Source organism: Bos javanicus, chromosome 18 (genome assembly GCF_032452875.1).
Source record: "Bos javanicus breed banteng chromosome 18, ARS-OSU_banteng_1.0, whole genome shotgun sequence".
In the NCBI taxonomy this organism is placed as follows: domain Eukaryota; kingdom Metazoa; phylum Chordata; class Mammalia; order Artiodactyla; family Bovidae; genus Bos; species Bos javanicus.
Window position 1 is genome coordinate 21,977,451 of NC_083885.1, and position 25,745 is coordinate 22,003,195.

The 25,745-nt window shown below is 39.5% G+C and overlaps 2 protein-coding genes across 16 annotated transcripts in view; both read left to right on the top strand.

Moving 5' to 3' along the window:
* Positions 1-4,184, top strand: part of CHD9 (chromodomain helicase DNA binding protein 9) — a 226,055-nt gene extending 221,871 nt beyond the window's left edge. For all 14 annotated transcript variants that reach the window (XM_061387182.1, XM_061387184.1, XM_061387181.1 and 11 more), the window contains one exon: positions 718-4,184. In XM_061387182.1, the coding sequence (XP_061243166.1) occupies positions 718-1,593 (876 nt within the window). In that variant the 3' untranslated portion in view covers positions 1,594-4,184. The remainder of the gene's footprint in view (positions 1-717) is intronic.
* Positions 4,185-24,049: 19,865 nt separating this feature from the next.
* RBL2 (RB transcriptional corepressor like 2) overlaps positions 24,050-25,745 on the top strand; it is a 51,206-nt gene continuing 49,510 nt past the window's right edge. Inside the window, exon 1 of one of the 2 annotated variants that reach the window (XM_061387201.1) lies at positions 24,050-24,413. In XM_061387201.1, the coding sequence (XP_061243185.1) occupies positions 24,174-24,413 (240 nt within the window). In that variant the 5' untranslated portion in view covers positions 24,050-24,173. The remainder of the gene's footprint in view (positions 24,414-25,745) is intronic. The other variant, XM_061387202.1, reaches the window with a different exon arrangement.

The following is a 25,745-nucleotide window of genomic DNA, read 5'->3' on the forward strand; positions in this document are numbered from 1 at the left end:
ACATTGTTTCTATTGGACAGTGCCGATCTAGAGGTTGTAAACTCTTAAAATTTAGGAATTTTGGGTTGTTTGTTGAGGGGGAGGGTTGTTTTGTTTTATGGTTACTTCTAGGAGTTTTGAACCCCAGAAAATCTTGGGGGAATTTCAAGAAAGTACCATAGGTTGTTCTCCACTCAGGACTTGGTGCTTCCCAGTCTGCAGGTGCTACTACTGTTCTGAGCCAAGTGATTTTTTTCCCTATTGAGTATCTTTTCCATCTTGGCTCTATCTCTATTATTCCCAAAGTGATAGAAGAGTCAGAAGCATCTCGTTTCAGTCATTACTTACTTCTCTCCTTTCCATACTGTTCTTGCAGATCAGAAGAATGGCATTTCTTTAGTCTTCTGGTGATGTGAACAGTGTAAGGGCATGGCAGTAATAAAATTTTTTGGATCTTCCGGTTTCCAGAACTATTTTACAAACCTATGCCTCATAGTTATAAAAGAGAACCAGAGGCTCTCTTAAAATAAAATGAGAAGTGGAAGAACTGTTTCAAGCCCTACTTAAAAATAAGATAAAATTGGGTTACTTCTTTCATAATTGGTTATTTTGTATCAATAAATAACAGAATAAGTTTATGAATAATTTCATGTTTTTAATGGCTTATTTGTATCACTTGTTAATAGCTATTGATTTTATTTTAAAATGTTTATTGTTGATTTTTTTTTTTTTTTTTAGGGATTTCTTCCAGAAAGTATGTATGAACGTATTCTCACTGGTCCCGTGGTAAGAGAGGAAGTAAGCAGGCGAGGGAGACGACCTAAAAGTGGAATTGCGAAGGCCACAGCGGCGGCGGCAGCTGCAACTGCCAGCAGTATTTCAGGCAATCCTTTGTTAGCCAATGGGTTACTGCCAGGTGTGGACCTCACAACTCTTCAGGCCTTACAACAAAACCTACAAAACTTGCAATCACTGCAAGTGACTGCAGGGCTGATGGGAATGCCTGCTGGCCTTTCTTCTGGAGGAGAAGCTAAAAATGTGGCCGCCATGTTCCCCATGCTGCTGTCGGGAATGACTGGGTTGCCAAATCTGTTGGGCATGGGAGGGCTCCTGACAAAGCCGACAGAATCCGGAACAGAAGAAAAAAAGGGAAATGACTCTAAGGAGGTGGAAGGGAAAAAAGAAAGGACAGAGAGCCAAAACCCCGAGAACGGCGGTGAAAACTCTGTGTCAAGTTCTCCTGCATCCTCTACTGCTGCGTTAAGTACAGCTGCAGCTGCCAGCCCGTTAGCTCTGAACCCACTGTTACTATCTAATATTCTTTATCCAGGGATGCTTCTCACTCCAGGCCTTAATCTTCATATTCCAACTTTGTCTCAGTCCAACACTTTTGATGTACAGAAAAACAAAAACAGTGACTTAGGCTCATCTAAGTCTGTGGAAGTAAAGGAAGAAGATTCCAGAGTTAGAGATCAGGAAGACAAAGGGGGAACTGAACCGAGTCCTCTCCATGAAAACAGCACAGATGAGGGTTCAGAGAAAGCCGATGCTTCATCTGGATCTGATAGTACATCATCGTCATCTGAGGATTCAGATTCTAGTAATGAAGACTGATTCCCAGACTGCACTTAAATTATGAACTGATTTTGGATTTTTTTTTCCCCTTTAATTATTAATTGTAAATACGCCAGTGTTGAGTGCATCAATAACTTACTGACCGAACATTTCAGTTATTTGTTTAGAAGTGCAAACTGCTTTCAGAGACGTTTTGCATGTAATATTTCTTAAGATTCATAAGTTTCTGAACTCGTATGTACTATCAAATACATAAAGGTGTAAAATTACAACAAAAGGCATTATAATTTTGTTGGGGGTTAATTTTATGAAAATTATGCTCAATAAGAGTTGTATATTTAATATATTTGCAGTGAACACAGAATACTTTATGCATATTACTGATTTAATTTGAATATAGTTTTACAGCCTCCTTGACACCTATAATTTACAGATCAAAACTCAGCAATAATTTGGGCAGCTAATGAATGTCATGAAAGCTGTAGAATCTACATCACCATCCATTGCTTTAATTACATGAAAATGCTCTAGTGTTGTGATGCACTGCTGATATTTCCAATTCAGGTACAAGTGTGTTTTAAAGAAGAAATAAGTTTCCCAATCGGCCAATTTAACTGGCTACCTGTTACCTCAGCTGAGTTAGTTTAGGAAGTTTACATTCGTTTCTAATTCTATACTTGTTTTCAGGGGTTTTTTAAACACATCCTATATATCATGTTAATCGGGCAAGAAATATGACTTGCTTTTTGCTGAGCTTAACTCTAAAATCAGTAAAATTAAGTCATAAAATAATCCTGTGTCATGTGACTTTGACACCCTCTAGACACATTTAGTTTTAACTTTTCAAAGTTTGGCCTCCTATTAGAAATAATTATGTCTCAGATGAGTAATGTCTGTTTCCAGGGTTCAGAAAAGGTAAATCATGAAATACCACTGAAAAGAACTTTTCAACACAGCATACTTCATGTAAAAGAAATTGTTTGTTTGCTTTATTTGTGTAGATTTCTATTTGTGTTTTATGTCACGGAAATATTCCAAAATTAACAGATAATAGGGTAAAGTAATATGCAGATAGTCTAAATTCATTTTGCGTTTCTAGGTATAAGCAGACTAAATGTTGGCCCAGAATCAGTGTTGGGTTATCAGTTTATATTAAATATACTGAGTTGCCCATTTTGAAAATGCACTTTTAATAATCTCAAAAAATATATACATAATTCCTGTAAACCACAAAAAAAGGAAGCCGAAGGTTTCTGATCAATTTCTTAGAACCCTTTACCATGTAAAATTTGTCTGATATTTGATTTGTGATACAGTTTCTCCTGCTAAAGCTGCTATTATTCTGACAAGGTAGAGGTCCAGGTTCACCTTCATATACATTGAAAACAGAGCTGAATTGGTTATATAATGTCATTTACATCCTAAGGAGAGATAAGCATTGTTCTGGTACTTAAATAAATAAGTCAGTGACAAACTTTGCTAGGGGGGAAACTACCCCACTTCTCTCCCACGGAAAAATTAACTTTCAGTTCATTTTGATACAACTCTATTGCTTTGTCAGGAATTAAGCAATTATATTGGATTTTCCAAGACCTTTACCAGTAAATTATGTTTCTGTATGTAAAATAATCCCTTATTAGAGAGACAGTGTTACATGTATTTACAAAATTATATCGGTTCCATTGGGATTGTATTGATTTTTGTATTTTCCCGAAATAGTACTTTGAATTGATAGTCCTTTATGCAATGTCTTAGCAATAGTCACTATAATGCCCTTCCAGGAGAAGTGGGTAGTAATTCTTCATCATGAAAATGATATATTACATATTTAGTATCTTCCCTTTGCAGTATTGCACTTTTGTTTGACTAGAATACACCTATGAGATAGCCAAAGTTTTCAAACACAATTAACTTAGGTTGCCAGTGGAGTATTTCAGCACCATCCATGTTTCCCTTCTCTCCCTCTAGTCCTACCCACATGATCTTCATTCCTTTCTGTCTCCAGTTTAAAAGGGAAATAAAAAACCCTAGATCTTGTCAGTAAAATCTAATTTATATCAAATTTATGAGATAAAGTATTTTCCTAATTAGATCAAATGAATTTGGTTAACATCTTAGTGATTCTCTTTCTATGTAATAAAGGCAGTTGCAGTTTTCAAAGCATTAAGGCTAATATTAACTTTAAACATTTCTCTTGGGATTCAAGATACTTCTATCTAGTACTGATTGGGGAAAAGTTGTCCAGCTATCAGCTTAAAAAAAAACATGCAAACATGGTTGTGTAAAGTTAAGGGTTATAAGAAAAAAAGAAATCAGTAGAATTACGTAATACTAAAGTTGCAGTTGAAAGGATATCCAAGTATGTGTTGGTAGTTACTAAAAGAATTATAGCTGTTATTGCCTTGTATTTATAGCCCTGTTTCAGGTTTCATGATTCAAGTCTTAGTCCAATTTTTCTTTTGGACATTTGCAATATTTACCAGTTGTGTTTTGTGTAGTCTGAATTTGCTTTCTGTAGTTAAGCAAACGTCTTAAAAAGTCATTTGTAATTTATTAAATTACTTTCTATGATGTTCTATAGAGCAAATGGAAGTTTAATTATTTTTTATTAAACATATTCTTTGACTACCCATGATGTCAGCCTCTGTACATGACAATACTTTTATTATTTTATATGTAGTTTTTATTCCAGTTATGAAAGAACTACCCATGATGTCAGCCTCTGTACATGACAATACTTTTATTATTTTATATGTATTTTTATTCCAGTTATGAAAGAAACATTAGTCATAAGTCTTTAAAAGGAAAGTGAACATTGGAAGAATTTTTAAGAGACAGAAGCAGGCTATAATTATACCCACAATGTTATTATTTCCTTAAGTTCTCTTCTCCCAGACCTTTAAAAATCCAGAAAGGCTCAGAGATACACCTAACCTCTTAAAGAAATCCATTTTGGAAATCAGTAATTATTTTTCCTTTGGTCTTAGAGGCTTTTCTAATTTATCACTGTTGTTTGTAGTGTTTGGCTGTTTTTTTTCTTTTTGTAAATACAAAAGAAATTTGTTTTCCCTCAAACTGTCAGAGTGGAACAGTGGAGTCTCATCACTCACTCATTTAACTTGACCACACTGAATTATACTGTCATGCTTAGAAAATCTTTTTTTTTTTTTTTCATTTTTGTAAAATAAGGTAAACAAAAGTCAACTGCTTCATCTGATGCTTACCCAGAGGATCAGTAATATGTTCAGTGCTGGAGGAAGAATTGGCTATGTTGGATGTTTTTGCAAGAAGATACATATAAAATGATGTATTCTATATATTTTGAGCTGTAGGAAGAAAAAGAGTGAGTTGCAGGGAGAGTAATTTTTGGCTACAAGTGTGTTCAACTCACACAATAAATTTAGAACTTACATAAATGCAACTCCAGAACATAAGCTATTTATTTTTAAATGCAGAAAAATGAAAAAATTATTTAAATAATCCATCAACCTACCCTGAAATACTGTTCGTGGAGCTATCAAATCTTATTTATATGTATGTTATATACATATAGTGGGTTGAATAGTTACGGGTTGACTTAAAAAAATTCACATCAACCCATAACTTCAGAATGTGACCTTAATTGGAAATAGGATCTTGGCAGATAAAATCAGTTAAGATGCAGTCATACTAAATTAAGGAGGGCCCTAAATCCAATGACTAGTGTCCTTAAGAGAAGAGGACATAAACACAGGGAGAGGGCCATGAGACAATATGCAGAGATCAGTGCAACGCAGCTTCGAGCCAAGGAACACCAAGGATTGCCAGCAACCACGAGGAGCTAGGAGAGAAGCATGAAGCAGATTCTCCAGAGCCTCCGGGAGGAGCCAGCCTTGCCAACACCTTGATTTTGCACTTCTGGCCTAAACTGCGGTAGGAGTAAATTTCTATTGTTTGAAGCCATCTAGTTTGTGGTAGTCTGTTGGTAGCTTTAGGAAACATACATTTTCATATTAAATCAGTATTATATAGGACATAATGTTTGCTGTTTTGCCTTTTAATATACAGGCCTGTGTGTCAATAAGTACTCTGCAATGTGATTTTTAATACATATATTGCTCATAAAGATGGAATTTATCTAACCAGAAACCTAAAAATGGACAGTTGAGTTTATATATTCATTTTTTTGCATCCATCTTTAATGATTTGCTTAAGCCTTAGAATTGAAATACTTCTGTTTTTAAGGCTTTTCATTTGTGTTGCCAGTGCCAGTGATGACATTAGTTAACAGTTCATTCTACCATTAGCAACATATATTTTATGTATGATTTGATTTCTGACTAATATTGTATTGCATTAGAAATCATCTTAGCCATTACTAACAGGCAAAAGTAACATTTTTTAATTGAAGTATGGTTGATATACAATATAATGTAAACAGTTGTTGTTCAGCCAGTAAGTCGTGTCTGACTCTTCTGCAGCTCTGTGGACTATAGCCCACAAGGCTCCTCTGTCCATGGGATTTCCCAGGCAAGAATACTGGAATAGGTTGCCGTTTCCTTCTCTAGGCGGTCTTCCCAACCCAGGGGTCAAACTCATGTCTCCTGCATTGGCAGGTTTGTTCCTTACCACTGAGCCACCAGGAAAGCCCCATTATATAAATTATAGTGTGCAATATAGAGATTAACAATTTTTAAAGGTTATACTCCATTTATAGTTATTATAAAATATTGGCTATATTCCCCATGTTGTACAATATATCCTTGTCGCATATTTTAGATTCTACATATAAGTGATATCACACACTGTTTGTCTGACTTATTTCACTTAGCATAATACCCTCCAAATCCATCTATGTTGCCAAAAATGTCAAAATTTCATTCTTTTCTATGGCTGAGTATTTCAATTGTGTGTGTGTATAACATCTTCATATCATAATAAATTTTTTAATTGTTCTTCCTTTTTCTTAGTAAAAAATAAGACAATATAAAAAATCAGGAGGAGGAGAGGAAGAGAAGCGCAAAGTAAACAAAAATCTCATGCTGAATACGCAGACATAATTGTTAACCTTTGAGTCATTATTTGGATATACATGTTATATATTATTTTAGTAAGAGTAAGGTTAAACTGTATGTGCCATTTTGTAACCTTTTTTCATTTACCATATCATACTAATATCTTCCCATGCCATTAAAGAATGTTTCATATTTTTAAGGGCTTTCTCATTCCACTTTTTAAAACCTTTGTCAATTTAATAGATTAGAAATAGACCCTTATTTGAGTTTATTTTGGTAAGGAATCTGAATTTCTCCAAAGACAATGCACTGTCCTAGCAGTGTGTAGCATATAATCTCTCCACTGATTTGACATGCCTGTGTTGGATTGGTCGTAATCTAAGTAATGCATACATTTATCTGTATATGTGAATTATTTAGGTATATGTGATTTAGATCATATCTATCATAGATACATGATAATATCAATGGTATGTATGAAGTAGCCATAAGAGTAACTATACTGATAAAAGAGTAATAGATTTGAGAACAAACCAAAAAAATGTTACTAGAAATAAAGGAGAACATTTTACAATGACTGAAGGGTCAATCTATCAGGAAAATAAAACAATTATCAACATACGTGCACCTAATAACAGGTCCACAAAATACATGAAGACAAACTAACAAAACTAAAAGGAAAAATATACAATGCAGCAATAATAGTAGGAGACTAATAGCTCACTTTCCATAATGGATAGAGCAAGTAGGCAAAAGATCAACAAACTGATTTGAAGGTCATTATAAATCAACTAGACCTAAGAAACATCTATTGGACACCACCCAACAATAACAGAATACATGTTCTTAGAGTACACAAAGACCATTCTCCAGGATAGACCACGTAGCAAGTCCAAAGTTCTCAAATTTAAAAATATTAAGTCATACAAAGTATGTTCTCTAGTCATGATGGGATGAAGTTAGAAATCAGTAACAAAGCTTGGAAATTTACAAATATGTGAAAACTAATAACATCAATAATAAGTCAAGGAAATCTCAGAGGAAGTTAAAAAATATTTTGAAATGAATGGAAACAAGTAATATACAAAGACATCATATAAAAAAACCAGTGCATGAAGGGAAATGTATAGCTCTAAGTATCTACATTAAGAAAAAAAAAATCGCAAATCAACCTAACTTTCTACTTTAAGAAACTAGGAAAAGCTCAAACTAAACCCAAGACAAGAAGTAAGGAAATAAAGACAAGAGCATAATTACTGAAATACAAAGTAGAGACAATTAATGAAACCAAAAGGTAATTCTTTAAAAAGATCAACAAAATTGACAAACTTTTAGCTAGACTGATCAACCAAAAAAGAAAAGACTCAACTTAGTAGAATCAGGGAATTTCTTGGTGGTCCAGTGATTGGAACTCTGCACTTTCACTGATGGAGGCCTGGGTTCAATCCATGGTGGGAAACAGATGTTGCAAGCCACGTGGCATTACAAAGAAAAAGAAAAATTATTAGATGACTCGAAAGAACATCATTTGTACCAATATTACAGAAATAAAAATGTAAGAGAATATTATGAATAATTATATGCCAATAAATTAGATAACCTAGATGAAGTGGCTAAATTTCAAGAACACAACCTAGTGAAACTGAAACAAGAAGAAATAGTAACTAATAAAGAGACTGAATTACTAATTAAAAATTATCCACAACATAATCCCTAGACTGGCCGTTTCACTGAGGGACAAAAAAAAAAAATAAAGAATACCTATTCATCACATATTCAAATGGAAAAGAAAACAATTCCCAACTTGTTTTATAGGCAAATATATCTCAGTACCAAAGTTAGACAAGTATTGTAAGAAAACTGGAAACAAATATCCCTTAGGAATACAGATGCCAAAATTCTTAACAAATTGCTAGCAAACTGAATCCAGCAGTACATGAAAGGTACTGTACACGACGACCAAACTGATTCTTTCTCAAGAATGCAAGGATGGTTCAACAATACGAGAAATAATCAATGCACTGTTAATGGGAAAGCGCGGGAGGGGGGAACATGAGTATCCCAATAGATGCAAAAAAGACATTTCACAAAGTCCAACACCATTTCATGATTAACAAAAAGGCTAGATTACACTTTGCTCAATAAAGGTCATTTATGAAAAACGTACAACTAACATAATACCTAATGGTTAAAGACTGAATATTTTCTCCTAAGTGAAGACAAGACTAGGATGTCCTTAATTTTATTCAACATTGTTCTGCAGATTCTATCCAAAGCAAAGAAAAACAACAACGGAAGACATCTAGATTGGCCAAAGTAACCCAAGAGAGAAATGACTGGGAGCATTTGCGTTTTTTTTTCTTTATTTTAATCGAAGTATAGTTGATTCACAATGTTGTATTTATTTCAGGTGTACAACAAAATGATTCAGTTATATAAAATTTGTACTTCATCAGAATTAAAGTCTTTAGTTCTTCAAAGGACACCTTTAAGAAAGTGAAAAAACCCACAGAACAGGGGAAAAATTGCAAATCCTGTATCTGATCAAGTACTTCTATCAGAATATGTACAGATCTCTTACAGTTCAGTAATAGAAACAAAAATTCAGTTGTGAAATGGGCAAAAGATTTAAAAAGACATTTCTTCAAAGAAGATATAAAAAATAGCACATAAGCACACAAAAAGATGTTCAGCATTATTAGCCATCAGTTAGTTCAGTTCAGTTCAGTCGCTCAGTCGTGTCTGACTCTGTGACACCATGAATCGCAGCACGCCAGGCCTCCCTGTCCATCATCAACTCCCGGAGTTCACTCAGACTCACGTCCATCGAGTCAGTGATGCCATCCAGCCATCTCATCCTCTGTCGTCCCCTTCTCCTCCTGCCCCCAATCCCTCCCAGCATCAGAGTCTCTTCCAATGAGTCAACTCTTCGCATGAGGTGGCCAAAGTACTGGAGTTTCAGCTTTAGCATCATTCCTTCCAAAGAAATCCCAGGGCTGATCTCCTTCAGAATGGACTGGTTGGATCTCCTTGAAGTTATTAGCCATCAGATAAATGCAAATCAAAACCAAAAAGAGATACAATGCCATACTCCTCGGAATGGCCAGAATCAAAAAAACAGATACTAACTTGGGTTAGCCATGATGTGAAGAAATTAGAACTCACATATTGCTGGAGGAATGTACAATGATGCAGCCACTTTTCAACACAACTTTGCAATTTCTTGTGGTATTCCCTTATGACAGCAATTCTATTCCTAGGTGTATACCCAAAGAAATGAAAACATGTCCAAACAAAAGCTTGTAAACAAACATTCATATTATTCACAATAGCCCAAGAGTATAAAAATCTCAAATGACCATCAATTAATGAATGGATAAATAAAACATGATATACCAATAAATATACCAAAAATGATAGAATGAGCTCTGTTCATTTCTAAGGCAAACCATTCAATATCACAGTAATCCAAGTCTATGCCCCGACCAGTAATGCTGAAGAAGCTGAACGGTTCTATGAAGTCCTACAAGACCTAGAACTAACACCCACAGATGTCCTTTTCATTATAGGGGACTGAAATGCAAACGTAGGAAGTCAAGAAATACCTGGAGTAACAGGCAAATTTGGCCTTGGAGTACAGAAAGAAGCAGGACAAAGGCTAATTAGAGTTTTGCCAAGAGAATGCACTGGTCATAGCAAACACCATCTTCCAACAACACAAGAGAAGACTCTACGCACGGACATCACCAGATGGTCAACACCAAAATCAGATTGATTGTATTCTTTGCAGCCAAAGATGGGGAAGCTCTATACAGTCAGCAAAAACAAGACTGGGAGCTGACTGTGGCTCAGACCATGAACTCCTTATTGCCAAATTCTGACTTAAATTGAAGAAAGTAGGGAAAACCACTACACCTTTCAGGTATGACCTAAATCAAATCCTTTACAATTATACAATGGAAGTGAGAAATAGATTCAAGGGATTAGATCTGATAGATGGAGTTGATGAAGAACTAGGGATAGACGTTTGTGACATTGTACAGGAGGCAGGGATCAAGACCATTCCCAACATAAAGATGCAAAAAGAAATAATGGTTGTCTGAGGAGGCCTTACAAATAGCTGGGAAAAGAAAAGAAGCGAAAGCAAAGGATAAAAGGAAAGATATACCCATTTGAATACAGATTTCCAAAGAATAGCGGAGATAAGAAAGACTTCCTCAGTGATCAATGCAAAGAAATAGAGGAAAACAATAGAATGGGAAAGACTAGAGATCTCTTCAAGAAACTTAAAGATACCAAGGGAACATGTCATGCAAAGATGGGCACAAAAAGGAAAGAAATGGTATGGACCTAACAGAAGCAGAAGATATTAAGAAGAGCTGGCAAGAATAAACAAAAGAACGATACAAAAAAGATCTTCATGACCCAGATAACCACGATGGTGTGATCACTCACCTAGAGCCAGATATCCTGGGGTCCAAAGTCAAGTGGGCTTTAGGAAGCATCACTATGAACAAAGCTGGTGGAGGTGATGGAATTCCAGTTGAGCTATTTCAAATCCTAAAAGATGATGCTGTGTAAGTGCTGCACTCAATATGCCAGCAAATTTGGAAAACTCAGCGGTGGCCATGGGACTGGAAAAAGTCAGTTTTCATTCCAATCCCAAAGAAAGGCAAGGCCAAGAATGCTCAAACTACCGCACAATTGCACTCATTTTACACGCTAGAAAAGTGATGTTCAAAATTCTCCAAGCCAGGCTTCAACAGTACATGAACTGTGAACTTCCAGATGTTCAAGCTGGTTTTAGAAAAGTCAGAGGAGCCAGAGATCAAATTGCCAACATCCGTTTAATCACTGAAAAAGCAAAAGAGTTCCAGAACACCACCTACTTCTGCTTTATTGACTATGCTAAATCCTTTGACTGTGTGGATCACAAGAAACTGTGGAAAATCTTCAAGAGATGGGAATACCAGACCACTTGACCTTCCTTCTGAGAAATCTGTATGCAGGTCGGGAAGAAACAATTAGAACTGGATAGGGAACAACAGGCTGGTTCCAAACAAGAAAAGGGGTATGTCAAGGCTGTATATTGTCACCCTGCTTATTTAACTTATATGCAGAGTACATCATGAGAAACGCTGGGCTGGATGAAGCACAAGCTGGAATCAAGATTGCTGGGAGAAATATCAATAACCTCAGATATTGAGGTTATTGCACCCTTATTGCAGAAAGTGAAGAACTAAAGAGCCTCTTGATGAAAGTGAAAGTGGAGAGTGAAAAAGTTGGCTTAAAGCTCAACATTCAGAAAACGAAGATCATGGCATCTGGTCCCATCACTTCATGGGAAATAGATGGAGAAACAGTGGAAACAGTGACAGACTTTATTTTTCTGGGCTCCAAAATCACAGCAGATGGTGATTGCAGCCATGAAATTAAAAGATGCTTGCTCCTTGGAAGTAAAGTTGTGACCAACCTAGACAGCATATTAAAAAGCAGAGACATTACTTTGCCAACAAAGGTCCGTCTAGTCAAAGCTATGGCTTTTCCAGTAGTCATGTATGGATGTGAAAATTGGACTATAAAGAAAGCTGAGCACCAAAGAATTAATGCTTTTGAACTGTGGTGTTGGAGAAGACTCTTGAGAGTCCCTTGGACTGCAGGCAGATCCAACCAGTCCATCCTAAAGGAAATCAGTCCTGAATATTCACTGGAAGGACTGATGCTGAAGCTGAAACTCCAGTACTTTGGCCACGTGATGTGAAGACCTGACTCATTTGAAAAGACCCTGATGCTGGGAAAGATGGAAGGCATGAGGAGAAGGGAACGACAGAGGATGAGATGGTTGGATGGCATCACCAACTCAAGGGACATGAGTTTGAGTAAACTTGGAAGTTGATGATATACAGGGAGGCCTGGTGTACTGCAGTCCATGGGGTCACAGAGTCGGACACGACTGAGTGACTGAACTGAACTGAACTGATACCCATAAAACAAAATATTACTCAACAATAAAAAGCATGAAGTACTGATACATGCTGCAACATGGATAAACCTTGAAAACATTATGCTAAGTGATAGAAACTGTCACAAAGACCACATATTGGATGATTCTATTTCTGTGAAATGTCTAGAACAGGCAAATCTATAGAGATCGAGATATAATCTATAGGTCAGATAGATAGGTAAGGCTTCCCTGGTGGCTCAGATGGTAAAAGAATCTACCTGCAACGTGGGAGACCTGGGTTCGATTCTGGGGTCAGGAAGATCCCCTGGAGCAGGAAATGGCAGCCCACTCCAGTATTCTTGCCTGGAGAACTCCATGGACAGAGGAACCTGGTGGGCTACAGTCCATGGGGTCTCAGAGTTGGACACGACTGAGCGACTAACACTTTCGTAGAGATAGAAAGTATACTAGCAGTCACCTAGGGTTGGGGGCATTGAACTGCCCATGTATATGGGATGGATGTCTCCTTGGTATGACGGAAATGTTCTCAACAGATTTTGGTTTGTTGCATAACTGTGAATATAATAAACTAAAACCAACTGCATTATATACTTTAAGTGGGTAAATTTTATACTATGTGAAAATAAAGTTGCTTTTAAAAACCAACAGAAAATACAGTGTACAAGCTCAATGTGAAATCTTTAAACTTTTAAGCTTAATAAATACCCTCTTGTCTCCCTACTGGAGCCCCTGCTGAGATGTGGAAACCTCTGCCCCTTCAACATTTATTGCTGATCCATGAGGCTCAAACTAGCTAACAGCTCCTTCAACTAAGGGCACCCCCTGGGGATCAAGAGGAAAAGCAAGAATTCTGGAACCTCTTTTTTCCTCCTCTGTGCATTTACTCCCAAGATGATCTCACCCTGTCTTTTTTTTTTAATTAGATTTTTGCTATTTAAAAAAAAATTTATTGAAATATAGTTGATTCACAATGTTGTGTTAGTTTCAGGTATACAGCAAAGTGATTTGGACACATGCTGCTGCTGCTGCTAAGTCGCTTCAGTTGTGTCCGACTCTGTGCGACCCCATAGACGGCAGCCCACCAGGCTCCCCTGTCCCTGGGATTCTCCAGGCAAGAACACTGGAGTGGGTTGCCATTGCCTTCTCCAATGCATGAAAGTGAAAGTGAAGTCGCTCAGTCGTGTCCGACTCTTAGCGACCCCATGGACTACAGCCTACTAGGTTCCTCCATCCATGGGATTTTCCAGGCAAGAGTACTGGAGTGGGGTGCCATTGCCTTCTCCGTTATGGACACATACATATACATATATACACATACATATATACACATATATGAATATGTATATGTACACATATACATATATATAAACATATGAAAAAGATTGTTTTCCCTTATAGGTCACTACAAGATATTGAATATAGTTCCCTGTGCTACACAGTAGGTCCTTGTTGATTCTCTTACGTAGGATATTGTGTATGTGTTAATCCCAAACTTCTAATTTATCTCTCCGCACCTTTCCCCTTTGGTAACCGTTAAGTTTGTTTTCTATATCTATGGCTCTATTTCTGTTTTGTATATAAGTTTATTTGTATCATTTTTTGTAGATTCTGCGTATGAGCGATATCATATGATATTATTTGTCTTTAACTTCACTCAGTATGACAATCTAATGTTGCTGCAGATGGCATTGTTTTCATTCTTTTTTGTGGCTGAGTAGCATTCCATTGTAAGTGTATATCACATCTTTTATCTATCATTGGACATTAGGTTCTTTCCATGAATAGTGCTGCAATGAACATTGGGGTGCAAGTATATTTTTATATTGTGATTTTCTTATGGAGGGCAATCTGCTCAAAGTCCACTGATTTAAATGTAAATCTTATTCATAAACACCCTCACAGAATCATCCTAAACAGTATTTAACCAAATATCTAGGCACAGGGGCCCAGCCACGTTAACGCATAAATTTAACCATTACAGCTTCTATGTGAAGAAGAAATTGTGGTAAAAGGAAAGACAGAAGCAGAGAGGCCAGATAGAAGGACTTTTCAAGGATGCTGGTAAGAGGAGATGGATGCTCAGATCAGAGAACGGGCAATGGAGGATCTGAGAGGTGGTTGGATTTTGAAAAGGTGAAGACTGAGCTGATGGATTAGATGGAGAAGGTAAGAGAAAGAGGAATTAAGGATCACTCCAAAGTATCTTGACCTAGTCAACCAGAAAAATGTTGTTGCCACTTACTGATGGGGGGAAATGGAGACAGCAGGGGATGGGCTTCCATGACCTGAGGATGAGAGAGTGAGGGTCCAGTGGGCCCGGGGGACAGCAGAGAGGGGACAGCAGAAGGGACACAGCCCTTGCTCCTGACCTTGAACCTGGGAGACATGAGGCAACGTTGGACATTCCAGAGTGCACAGTGAAAGGGCTGAGTGGTCATGAGAAGGATATTTCTTTCTGGCCAAAGTATTGTTTAACTCGAGAGGGAAATGACTGGTAGGGTAAGCAATTTTTTTCTTTTTTTTTATTGAAGTATAGTTGATTTACAAAGTTGTGTTAGTTTCAGGTGCTCAACAAAGTGATTCAGTTATATAATGTTTCTGTTGTTGTTCAGTCACTTCTGACTCTTTTGTGGCCCCATGGACTGTAAACCCACCAGGCTCCTCTGTCCATGGGATTCTCCAGACAAGAATACTGGAGCAGATTGCCATTTCCTGCTTCTGGGTTTGATCCCTGGGTCAGGAAGTTCCCCTGGAGGAGGAAACGGCAACCCACTCCAGTATTCTTGCCTGGAGAATCCCATGGACAGAGGAGCCTGGTGGGCTACAGTCCATGGGGTCACAAAGAGTTGGACACGACTGAACAACTAACACACACACACACACATCTATCTATTTACCTATCTATATATACACACACATATACACATACATACATAATACACATATATTATAAATATGTGTATATATTTAAGTATGCATATATTCTTTTTCAAATTCTTTTCCCTTGTATGTTACTATAAAATATTGAGTATAGTTCCCTGTGCTATACAAAGGTTTGCATCTTTAATGAAAACTGAGGGAATCAGTTTGATCAGTATGATTGATTTCATTTTGACCTGGGCCTCACAGATTCAGTAGAGGCCTTGAAGTCAAGCTAGGTGTTTAGTTGCTGTTGCTGTTGCTAAGTCGATTCAGTCGTGTCCAACTCTGTGCGACCCCATAGACAGCAGCCCACCAGGCTCTGCCATCCCTGGGATTCTCCAGGCAAGAATACTGGAGTGGGTTGCCATTGCCTTCTCCAATGCATGAAGGTGAAAAGTGAAAGTGAAGTCGCTCAGTTGTGTCTGACTCTTCGCGACCCCATGGACTTCAGCCCACCAGGCTCCCCTGTCCGTGGGACTTTCCAGGCAAGAGTACTAGAGTAGGCTGCCATTGGTTAAATAAATATTAGTTGAATACCTGTTAAGTGATGAACACTCTTCTAGGTTTTGGTAACAGAGTGTCACTGCTCTCCTTGCCCTAAAACCTTAACTTTCCAGTCACCTTTAGAATCAAGTCCAAAATCTTAACCAGGACTTTGACATCATCTCTATCCGTACCTCCTGCCTTTTCCTCTTGCTTTTTACACTTCAACCACATTCTCATTCCTACAACTCCGTGAATCACCCACGCTCTTTCCTGATGCACAGTCTTTCCAAAAGCTTTTTCCTCTGCCTGAAATGAACCCTTCCCTTGTACTGGCTATAACTTTTAGATTTTTTCTTGCAGAAGTGAAGGGGAAGAAGGGAAAGCCTTTATCCACTTCCATCCACCCAGGCAGCCCTACTCCTGTGCCTGGTAAAGCTCTTCCAGAATGCACTCCTGTAGTTTCCTGACTTTCTTTTTTTGTAATATATTCACGCTTGACAATTTCTGTTTGTTCTAGGTCTATTTTCCCCATGTCAGCATAAACTCTGGAGGGCAGACACCATGCATTTATCATTCACTACTATATCTTCAGTGCTTGGCCAAGTACTTGACACATAATAGGCACTCAGTAAACATCGGTTGAATATTTGAGTGGACGGATGGCACAATCTCTGGGGTGAAAGAATAATCACAGCCCAAGAACCAAATCTCTGGAATAGCTGAGGTTGATTTCTTTTTTTTTTTTTTAATTCTTTTAAAAATTGACATAAAATTGACATATAACATTGTATTAGTCTTCGGTATATAATAATGATTTGATATATGTATGCATACATATACATATATGATTATCACAAGTTTAGTTAACATCTGTAACTACACAAAAGTACAACTTTTTTCCCTGTGATGTGAAATTTTAAAGTTTACTTTCTTTTAAGATTTCTTCTTCACACATACAATGTGGTGTTTTAACTGTAGTCACCATGCTGTACTTTACATTCCCCATAACTTATCTATTTATAACTGGAAAATTGTACCTTTTGTCCATGATCACCCATTTCACCTACCCACTCCTGCCCACCTCTGGTAACCACCAATCTCTTCTCTGTATCTGTGAGTTTCCTTTTGGTTTTTCCTTTATTTTAGATTTCACGTATCTTTCTCTGTCTGACTTATTTCACTTAGTATAATACCCTCATGAGCCTATGCTTGTTGTCACAAATGGCAGGATTTCCCTCTTCTTATGGCTGAATAATATTCCACTATATACAACTATCTTTATCCATTCATCAGTCAATGAACATGTAGGTGACTTCCATGTCTTGGATGCTGTAAATAATGCTCCTATGAATACAGAGGTGCAGATATCTTTCTGAGCTAGTGATTTCATTTTCTTCCAATAAACACCTAGAAGTGGAATTTCTGGATCATCTGGTAGTTCTTTTTTCTGAGGAACCTCCACATTGTTTTCCATAGTGGCTGCTCAATATACATTCCCATAAACAGTGTACTAGGTTTTTTTTTCCTCCACATCCTTGCCAACATTTGTTATTTATAGCCTTTTTGATGATATCTATTCTGATAGGTCAGAGAAGGCAATGGCACCCCACTCCAGTACTCTTGCCTGGAAAATCCATGGACGGAGGAGCCTAGTAGGCTACAGTCCATGGGGTTGCTAAGAGTCGGACACGACTGAGCGACTTCACTTTCACTTTTCACTTTCATGCATTGGAGAAGGAAATGGCAACCCACTCGTGTTCTTGTCTGGAGAATCCCAGGGACAGGGGAGCCTGCTGGGCTGCCATCTATGGGGTTGCACAGAGTCGGACACGACTGAAGCGACTTAGCAGCAGCAGCAGCAGCATTCTGGTAGGTGCAAGGTGATATCTCATTGTGGTTTTGGTTTGCATTTTCCTGATGATGAATGATATTGAGTATCTTTTCATGTGCCTCTTGGCCATTTGTATGTCTTTTTGGGAAAATGTCTATTCAATTCTTCTGCCCATTTTAAGAATTGGATAGCTAATTTTTTAAGAGAATTTTTTTTTTTTTTTTGCCTGTCTATGTGGCTTGCAAATTTGGAAAACTTAGCAGTGGCCACAAAACTGGAAAGTCAATATTCATTTCAATTCCATAGAAAGGCAATCCCAGAATGTTCAAACTACTGTACAATTGCACTGATTTCACATATTAGCAATGTAATTCTCAAAATCCTTCAAGCTAGGCTTCAGCAGTACATGAACTGAAAATTCCAGATGTACAAGCTGGATTTAGAAAAGGCAGAGGAACCAGAGATCAAATTGCCAACATATACTGGATCATAGAAAAAGCAAGAGAATTAAAAAAAAAAAAAGTGCTTCATTGACTATGCTAAATCATGTGACTGTGTGGATCACAACAGCTGTGGAAAATTCTTAAAGAGATGGGAATACCAGACCACCTTACCTGTCTCCTGAGAAGCTTGTATGCAGGTGAAGAAACAACAGTTAGAACTGGACATGGAACAATGGACTAGTTCCAAATTGGAAAAGGAGTACATCAATGCTGCATACGGTTACCCTGCTTATTTAATTTAAATGCAGAATACATCATTTGAAGAAAAAGGCAAAATGGTTGTCTGAGGAGGTCTTACAAATAGCTGAGAAAAGAAGAGAAGCTAAAGGCAAAGGAGAAAAGGAAAGATACACCCATCTGAATGCAGAGTTCCAAAGAATAGCAAGGAGAGATAAGATAGCCTTCCTCAGTGATCAATGCAAAGAAATAGAGGATAACAATAGAATGGGAAAGGCTAAAGATCTCTTCAAGAAAATTAGAGATACCAAGGGAATATTTCATACAAAGATGGGCACAATAAAGGACAGAAATGCTATGGACCTAAAAGAAACAGAAAATATTAAGAGAAGGTAGTAAGAATATACAGAAGGACTACATAAAAAAGATTTTCATGAACCAGATAACCATGTTGGTGTGATCACTTACCTAGAGCCAGACATCCTGGAGTCCAAAGTCAAGTGGGCCTTAGGAAACACGACTAAGAACAAAGCTAGTGGAGGTGATGGAATTCTAGTTGAGCTATTTCAAATCCTAAAAGATGATGCTGTGAAAGTGCTGCATTCAATATGCCAACAAAATTTGGAAAACTCAGCAGTGGCCATGTGACTAGAAAAGGTCAGTTTTCATTCCAATCCTAAAGAAAGGCAAGGTCAAAGAATGTTCAAACCGCACAATTGCACTCATCTCACATGCTAGCAAAGTAATGTTCAAAATTCTCCACACCAGGCTTCAACAGCACGTGAACAGAGAACTTCCAGATATTCAAACTGGATTTACAAAAGGCAGAGGAACCAGAGATCAAATTGCCAACATCCATTGAATCACAGGAAAAGCAAGAGAGTCCCAGAAAAACATCTACTTCTGCTTTATTGACTCTGCCAAAACCTTTGACTGTGTGGATCACAACAAACTATGGAAAATTCTTCAAGAGATGGGAACACCTGATCTGCCTCCTGAGAAATGTGTATGCAAGTCAAGAAGCAACAGTTACAACCGGACATGGAACAATGGACTGGTTCTAAATCAGGAAAGGAGTACGTCAAGGCTGTACATTGTCACCCTGCTTATTTAACTTATACGCAGAGTATATTGTGCAAAATGCCGGGCTGGATAAAGTACAAGCTGGAATCAAGACTTCCAGGAGAAATATCAACAACCTCAGATATGCAGATGATACCACTCTTATGGCAGAAAGTGAAGAATAACTAAAGGGCCTCTTGATGAAGGTGAAAGAGGAGAGTGAAAAGCGGCTTAAAATTCAACATTCAGAAAACTAAGATCATGGCATCTGGTCCCATCACTTCATGGTAAATAGGGAAAAAATGGGAACAGTGTCAGTGTTTATTTTCATGGGCTCCAAAATCACCATGGACTGTGATTGCAGCCATGAAATTAAAAGACATTTGCTCCTTGGAAGAAAAGTTATGACAAACTTAGACAATGTATTAAAAAGAAGAGACGTCACTGTGCCAACAAGTCAAAGCTATAGTTTTCCAGTAGTCATGTATGGATTTGAGAGCTGAACTATAAAGAAGGCAGAGGTACTGAAGAATTGATGCTTTCAAATTGTGGTGCTGGAGAAAATTCTTGAGAGTCCCTTGGACGGCAAGGAGATCAAATCAGTCAATCCTAAAGGAAATCAACCCTGAATATTCATTGGAAGAACTAATGCTGAAGCTGAAGCTCCAATACTTTGGCCAACTGATGTGAAGAGCTTCACTTCAGTTCAGTTCAGTCGCTCAGTTGGGTCCAACTCTTTGCGACCCTATGAACTGCAGCACGCCAGGCCTTCCTGTCCAACACCAACTCCCAGAGCCTACCCAAACTCATGTCCATTGAGTTGATGATGCCATCCAACCATCTCATCCTCTGTCATCCCCTTCTCCTCCTGCCTTCAATCTTTCCCAGCATCAGGGTCTTTTCAAATGAGTCACCACTTCACATCAGGTGGCCAAAGTATTGGAGTGTCAGCTTCAACATCAGACCTTCCAATGAACATCCAGGACTGATCTCCTTTAGGATGGACTGGTTGGATCTCCTTGCAGTCCAAAGGACTCTCAAGAGTCTTCTCCAGCACCACAGTTCAAAAGGAGGAGAAGGAAGTAAGGGAAATAAAAGTTTTGTAACCCTAGTCTAAAAGTCTAATGTCCAAGTCAGTTAATCGCCATCATCAAAAGTGCCTCTGACTTAAGTGCCTAGTTCTTTTTTTCTGGAAGGAATGTTAATGTCAATTATTAAGTAATTTTAGCTTTTCAAAGTTAAAATTTTTAATCTGTTGGTAAGAGTAGTGGTGGCATAAATATTGACCAAGAAAAAAGTTTGTTATTAAGTGATTTCTTTTCTTTCATCATAATTGATAGACATATGTCTTACACTTAACAGATGTTCTGTTGTTTGTTGCTGTATAACAAGCCACCCCCAAAATTCATGATTTGAAACAATAACAATCATAATAATTATAATTATTTTTGTCCACAGATCTGCTGTTTGGCAGGGTTCATCTCTGCTCCATACAGCACTAGCCAGGACAGCTTGACCAGAGGCTGAAGGATCTGCTTCCAACAGGCTCATTCAGCATGCCTGAGTCTAGACCAGGGGACTCAGGTCCTATGGGCAAAAGGAAAACAGCAGAACTTCTGTCCAAACCCTTGCTCTAAGAGATGCCCAAACTCTTCATGGCTTCTAGCAACATAAGGACTGTGTCCCAGGATGACTCCAGTCCCTATTAAAATGCCTGCCTGAGAAAGCTCAGTGCTGCCAGAATTTAAAGATTGTTCTTGCTAACATCTGATGAAAAGCCCCAACTGTCCCTTTCCTACAGCATTTACTAAATACGGCTTACAATTGTGATACCTTCCTCTGCCCTTCTTAGATGTACAGTCATCCCTTGGTATCTGCAGGGCATTGGTTCCAGGAGCCCTACAGATACAATGTCTGCTGGCGTCGAAGTCATATAAAACATCATAGTATTTCCATACAAGCTATGCACATCCTCTTGTAAACTTTAAATCATCTCTAGATCACTTACGATACCTGACACAATGTAAAGAAATTGAAAGTGTTAGTTCAGTTGTGTCTGATTCTTTGCAAGTCCATGGACTATAGCCTGCCAGCTTCCTCTGTTTATGGAATTCTCCAGGCAAGAATACTGGAGTGGGTTGCCATTCCCTTCTCCAGGGGATCTTCCCAACCCAGGGATCGAACCCAGATCTCCTGCATTGCAGGCAGATTCTTTACCATCTTAGCCACCAGGGAAGCCCCACTCAATATAAGTGCTTTGCAATTAGTTTTAAATACAATGTAAATGCTGTGTAAATAGTTGCTAGGGTGTGTGGCAAACTCAGGTTTTGCTTTTTGGAAATTTCTGGAAATATTTTAAAATTTATTTTTAATTGAAGGATAACTGCTTTACAGTATTGTGTTGGTCTCTGCCATACAAAATGAATCAGCTCTGCTGCTGCTGCTGCTGCTGCTAAGTCGTTTCAGTCATTTCCGACTCTGCGACCCCACAGACAGCAGCCCACCAGGCTCCCCCATCCCTGGGATTCTCTGGGCAAGAACACTGGAGTGGGTTGCCATTTCCTTCTCCAATGCATGAAAGTGAAAAGTGAAATTGAAGTCACTCAGTCGTGTCCGACTCTTAGTGACCCCATGGACTGCAGCCTACCAGGCTCCTCCGTCCATGGGATTTTCCAGGCAAGAGTACTGGAGTGGGGCGCCATTGCCTTCTCTAGAATCAGCTCTAAGTATACGTATATCTCCTCCCTCTTGAGCATCCCTCCCACCCCCTTCTTGGGAATTTTTTTAAAAAATATTTTTTGATCCACAGTTGGCTGAATCCGCCAACGCACAACCTATGTTTACCGAGGGCTGACTGTATCATCTACAAATCAAGAGTGTCTTTCTCAGAGACCTGAAAGCCATTCCTTTGAAATGTAATCCTCAGGAAGGACAGTCACTGTTCCCAGTGTTTGTGAGAGGATACAATTCTACCTTCAACAAATTGACAGTTGGCAGGCCCAGCTGCCCTAATTGTATTTATACTCATTAACCCTCTTAACAGTTTTGCTTGAGCTCTTCTCTCTTCCCCCACCTCTACTCTTTCATTCTGCTTTTAAATCCCTAGTCCTCTCCACACAAACCAGGCCTGAGCCTGGCTCTTTCCCCTATTGTCAGGAGTGATGGAATAAAATGTTTTCATCCCTTTCACTGATTTCTGGCTTTATCTATCTTTGATAATAGGCTACCCTAAGTGACCTGGGCTTCCTTGCAGTAAGGTGGCTATGTTCAAAGGGTCAAATGAAGAGAGAGAAAAGTGACCTCATAGCAAAACAGCAGTGCCTTCGGCTCCTGGAGCAGGAAAACGTTTTATACTATCAGTTCAGTCGCTCAGTCATGTCTGACTCTTTGTGACCCCATGGACTGCAGCACGCCAGGCTCCCCTGTCCACCACCAACTCCTGGAGCTTGCTCAAACTCATGTCCAGCGAGTCAGTGATGCCATCCAACCATCTCATCCTCTGTTGTCCCCTTCTTCTCCTGCCTTCAATCTTGCCCAGTATCAGGGTCTTTTCCAGTGAGTCAGCCCTTCTCATCAGATGCCAAAGTATGGGAGCTTCATCTTCAACATCAGTCCTTCCAATCAAAATTCAGGGTTGATTTTCTTTAGTATTGACTGGTTTGATCTCCTGGCAGTCCAACAGACACTCAAGAGTCTTCTCCAACACCACAGTTCAAAAGCATCAATTCTTCGGCTCTCAGCTTTCTTTATGGTCCAACTCTCAAATCCATACATGACTATTGGAAATAGCTTTGACTAGATGGACTTTTGTTGCAAAATAATACTCCTACTTATTAATACTATAGCCCTTTATAAACCAAAGAGGACTAGAAATAAAGTGATTCATATAGATTTGAAAAGAGAAAGCAAAGAAAAATGAAGTTTAAGCCAACTGGGCAACTAAGAACAGAACAAATATGTCACTTAGGGGTAAATGTAAATTCACACTATGGGGGAAAAATGAATCAAATAAAAAAATCAAATAATTATTTGAAAGTCTCACATAAAAGTAAAACATAGAAAAGGAGAATTCCCTGGCGGTCCACCGGTTAGGACTCTACTTCCATTGAAAAGGGCGCTGGTTGAATCCCTGATGGGGGAAATAAGGTACCATAAACCACTGCAGCTCGGACAAAAAAGAGATATAGGAAAGAACTAGAATTTGTAAGAGTGATGCCAAAATTTGAATTTAGGCAGACAGGCCCTGACTTTTACCTTGGTTTTTCAGATTAGGACACGCAGATGATAAGTATTATTTCTGAGGACACTTTGAGCAGTAAACCTTCACGTGTCAACGTTTCTTAGATACTTTCTCTTCAGTACAACCCTGCTGAATGGGTCTCTCGATGAAGAGGTACTTGAAATGTAGAGAAGTCGGTTTTATTTCAGGCCAAGAGAGAGGACGCGAGATGACTTTTTTTTTTTTTTTTAATATGATTTTTGATCCCCGTGGGTCTCCGGCCTGGACTACATTTCCCGGCAGGCCGTGCTCGGAACTACGGGTGCCGGCTTGAGGTCCAGCGCCGTTGGCGGCGGCGCAGTCGCCGAGAGCGCGGCCGACCGGCGGGCGCTTCGCGGTTTGAATGGCTGCGGGCCCGGGCCCTCGGCTCACCTGAGGACCCGCCGCACAGGTGTACGCTATGCCGTCGGGAGGCGACCAATCGCCGCCGCCCCCGCCTCCCCCTCCGGCGGCGGCGGCCTCAGATGAGGAGGAGGAGGACGATGGCGAGGCAGAGGACGCCGCGCAGCCGTCCCGGTCGCCGGCCCCTCAGACCCAGCAGCGGTTTGACGAGCTGTGCAGCCGTCTGAACATGGACGAGGCGGCGCGGGCCGAGGCCTGGGAGAGCTACCGGAGCATGAGCGAGAGCTACACGCTGGAGGTGCGCCCAGGGGAGGAGAGCAGCGGCTTTCGGGGCCTAGCGGTCCCGCCCCGCCGCGGGGGATGGAGGCCCTTCTCTCTCCGGCTCGGGCGCCCTGCGGGGGAACCCCCCAAGTCAGCCCCGGCTTTCCAGGTCCCCAGCCTGGAGCGGGAAGGGAGTCCTTTCTGCCCACTTTCGTCTTGGAAACCTGGCTTTTGAAAAGCCCTTAGCGGTCCTAAAAGTGAACTCTGTCTCGGTGCTCTTCCCTCTCCGGTTCCGAAGGGGGAACAGTCTTTGCCCTGAATTAGCACCTCGAGGCTGAGGTCGTGCTGGGGTCTGATTACAAAAATACAGCCATCTGGTTGGCAGACTGAACAGGTGCAGTTGTCAGGACCGTACTCAAAGGGGATGGGGGTGGGGGGCTTGCCTGCGCTAGGCTGAAATTAACCCGATTTTAGCGTCTGCGTTTCCAGGCTTCTCCTTAAGTTCTTTGCAAGCTGTACCTAATTGCCTTTGTCCAGGCATTGCCATTTGAGTAAATGCGTTACGTTTCGGGCTGTGTTTGTGTATTTGTAAACAAAGACGAATCTTCCCGTGAGCGGATGAAACGGGCTTTCTGCCTACCTGGATATAGACTCATATCTGTCTCTAGGAAGTCAGGACTGCGGCGATCTTGAGGACCTATTGGTCACCCCAGACACTGCACAGGATTTTTAAGAGTCGCTGTCATCTAGACATGTTTTGTCCCTTTCTTCGGACGGGGCTTGCAATTAGAAAAATGGCCATTCTAGCCAGTGAGACTCAACTCTGTAGGCACCTCCCCTTTACGGGCCAATGGGAAGTGACACGGAAGTCTGTATTGTTTATCCGCTGTCTGACTGCCCGTGGGAGTGATATTTAAACTGCGGGCCATATGATTTTCTTAAGTTGTTTAATAGTTTGTGGAAAGAGTAGGGCAAATAGGCTCAGAATGGGAAGGCTAACCGAGGTGTTATTTAACTGTAATACTGTGTTTTTGCCTGTGTGGCACTCATTAAGTTTATTCTTATTATTTTTTATTCTTGCATTAATAGAATTTTAATTTAGTTACATTTGGGGGAGGCGGGGAGCTAGTAATGTACTGGCTTTAGAACCTGACAGGTCTTGGTGACTTCGGGCAATTTACTTAACCACTCCAAACTCAGTTTTGTGATATGTCAACTTGAGATATTTGTACTTACTTTACACAGCTGTTCTGAAGGTTAAGTAAGGTTGTGGCATTTCTGGAGCATAAAGCATTCATGGATAGTGCTTTAGAATTTACAAAGCTCCTTCACATGCTTAGGTGATATGACCGAATAGGCCATGTTATTG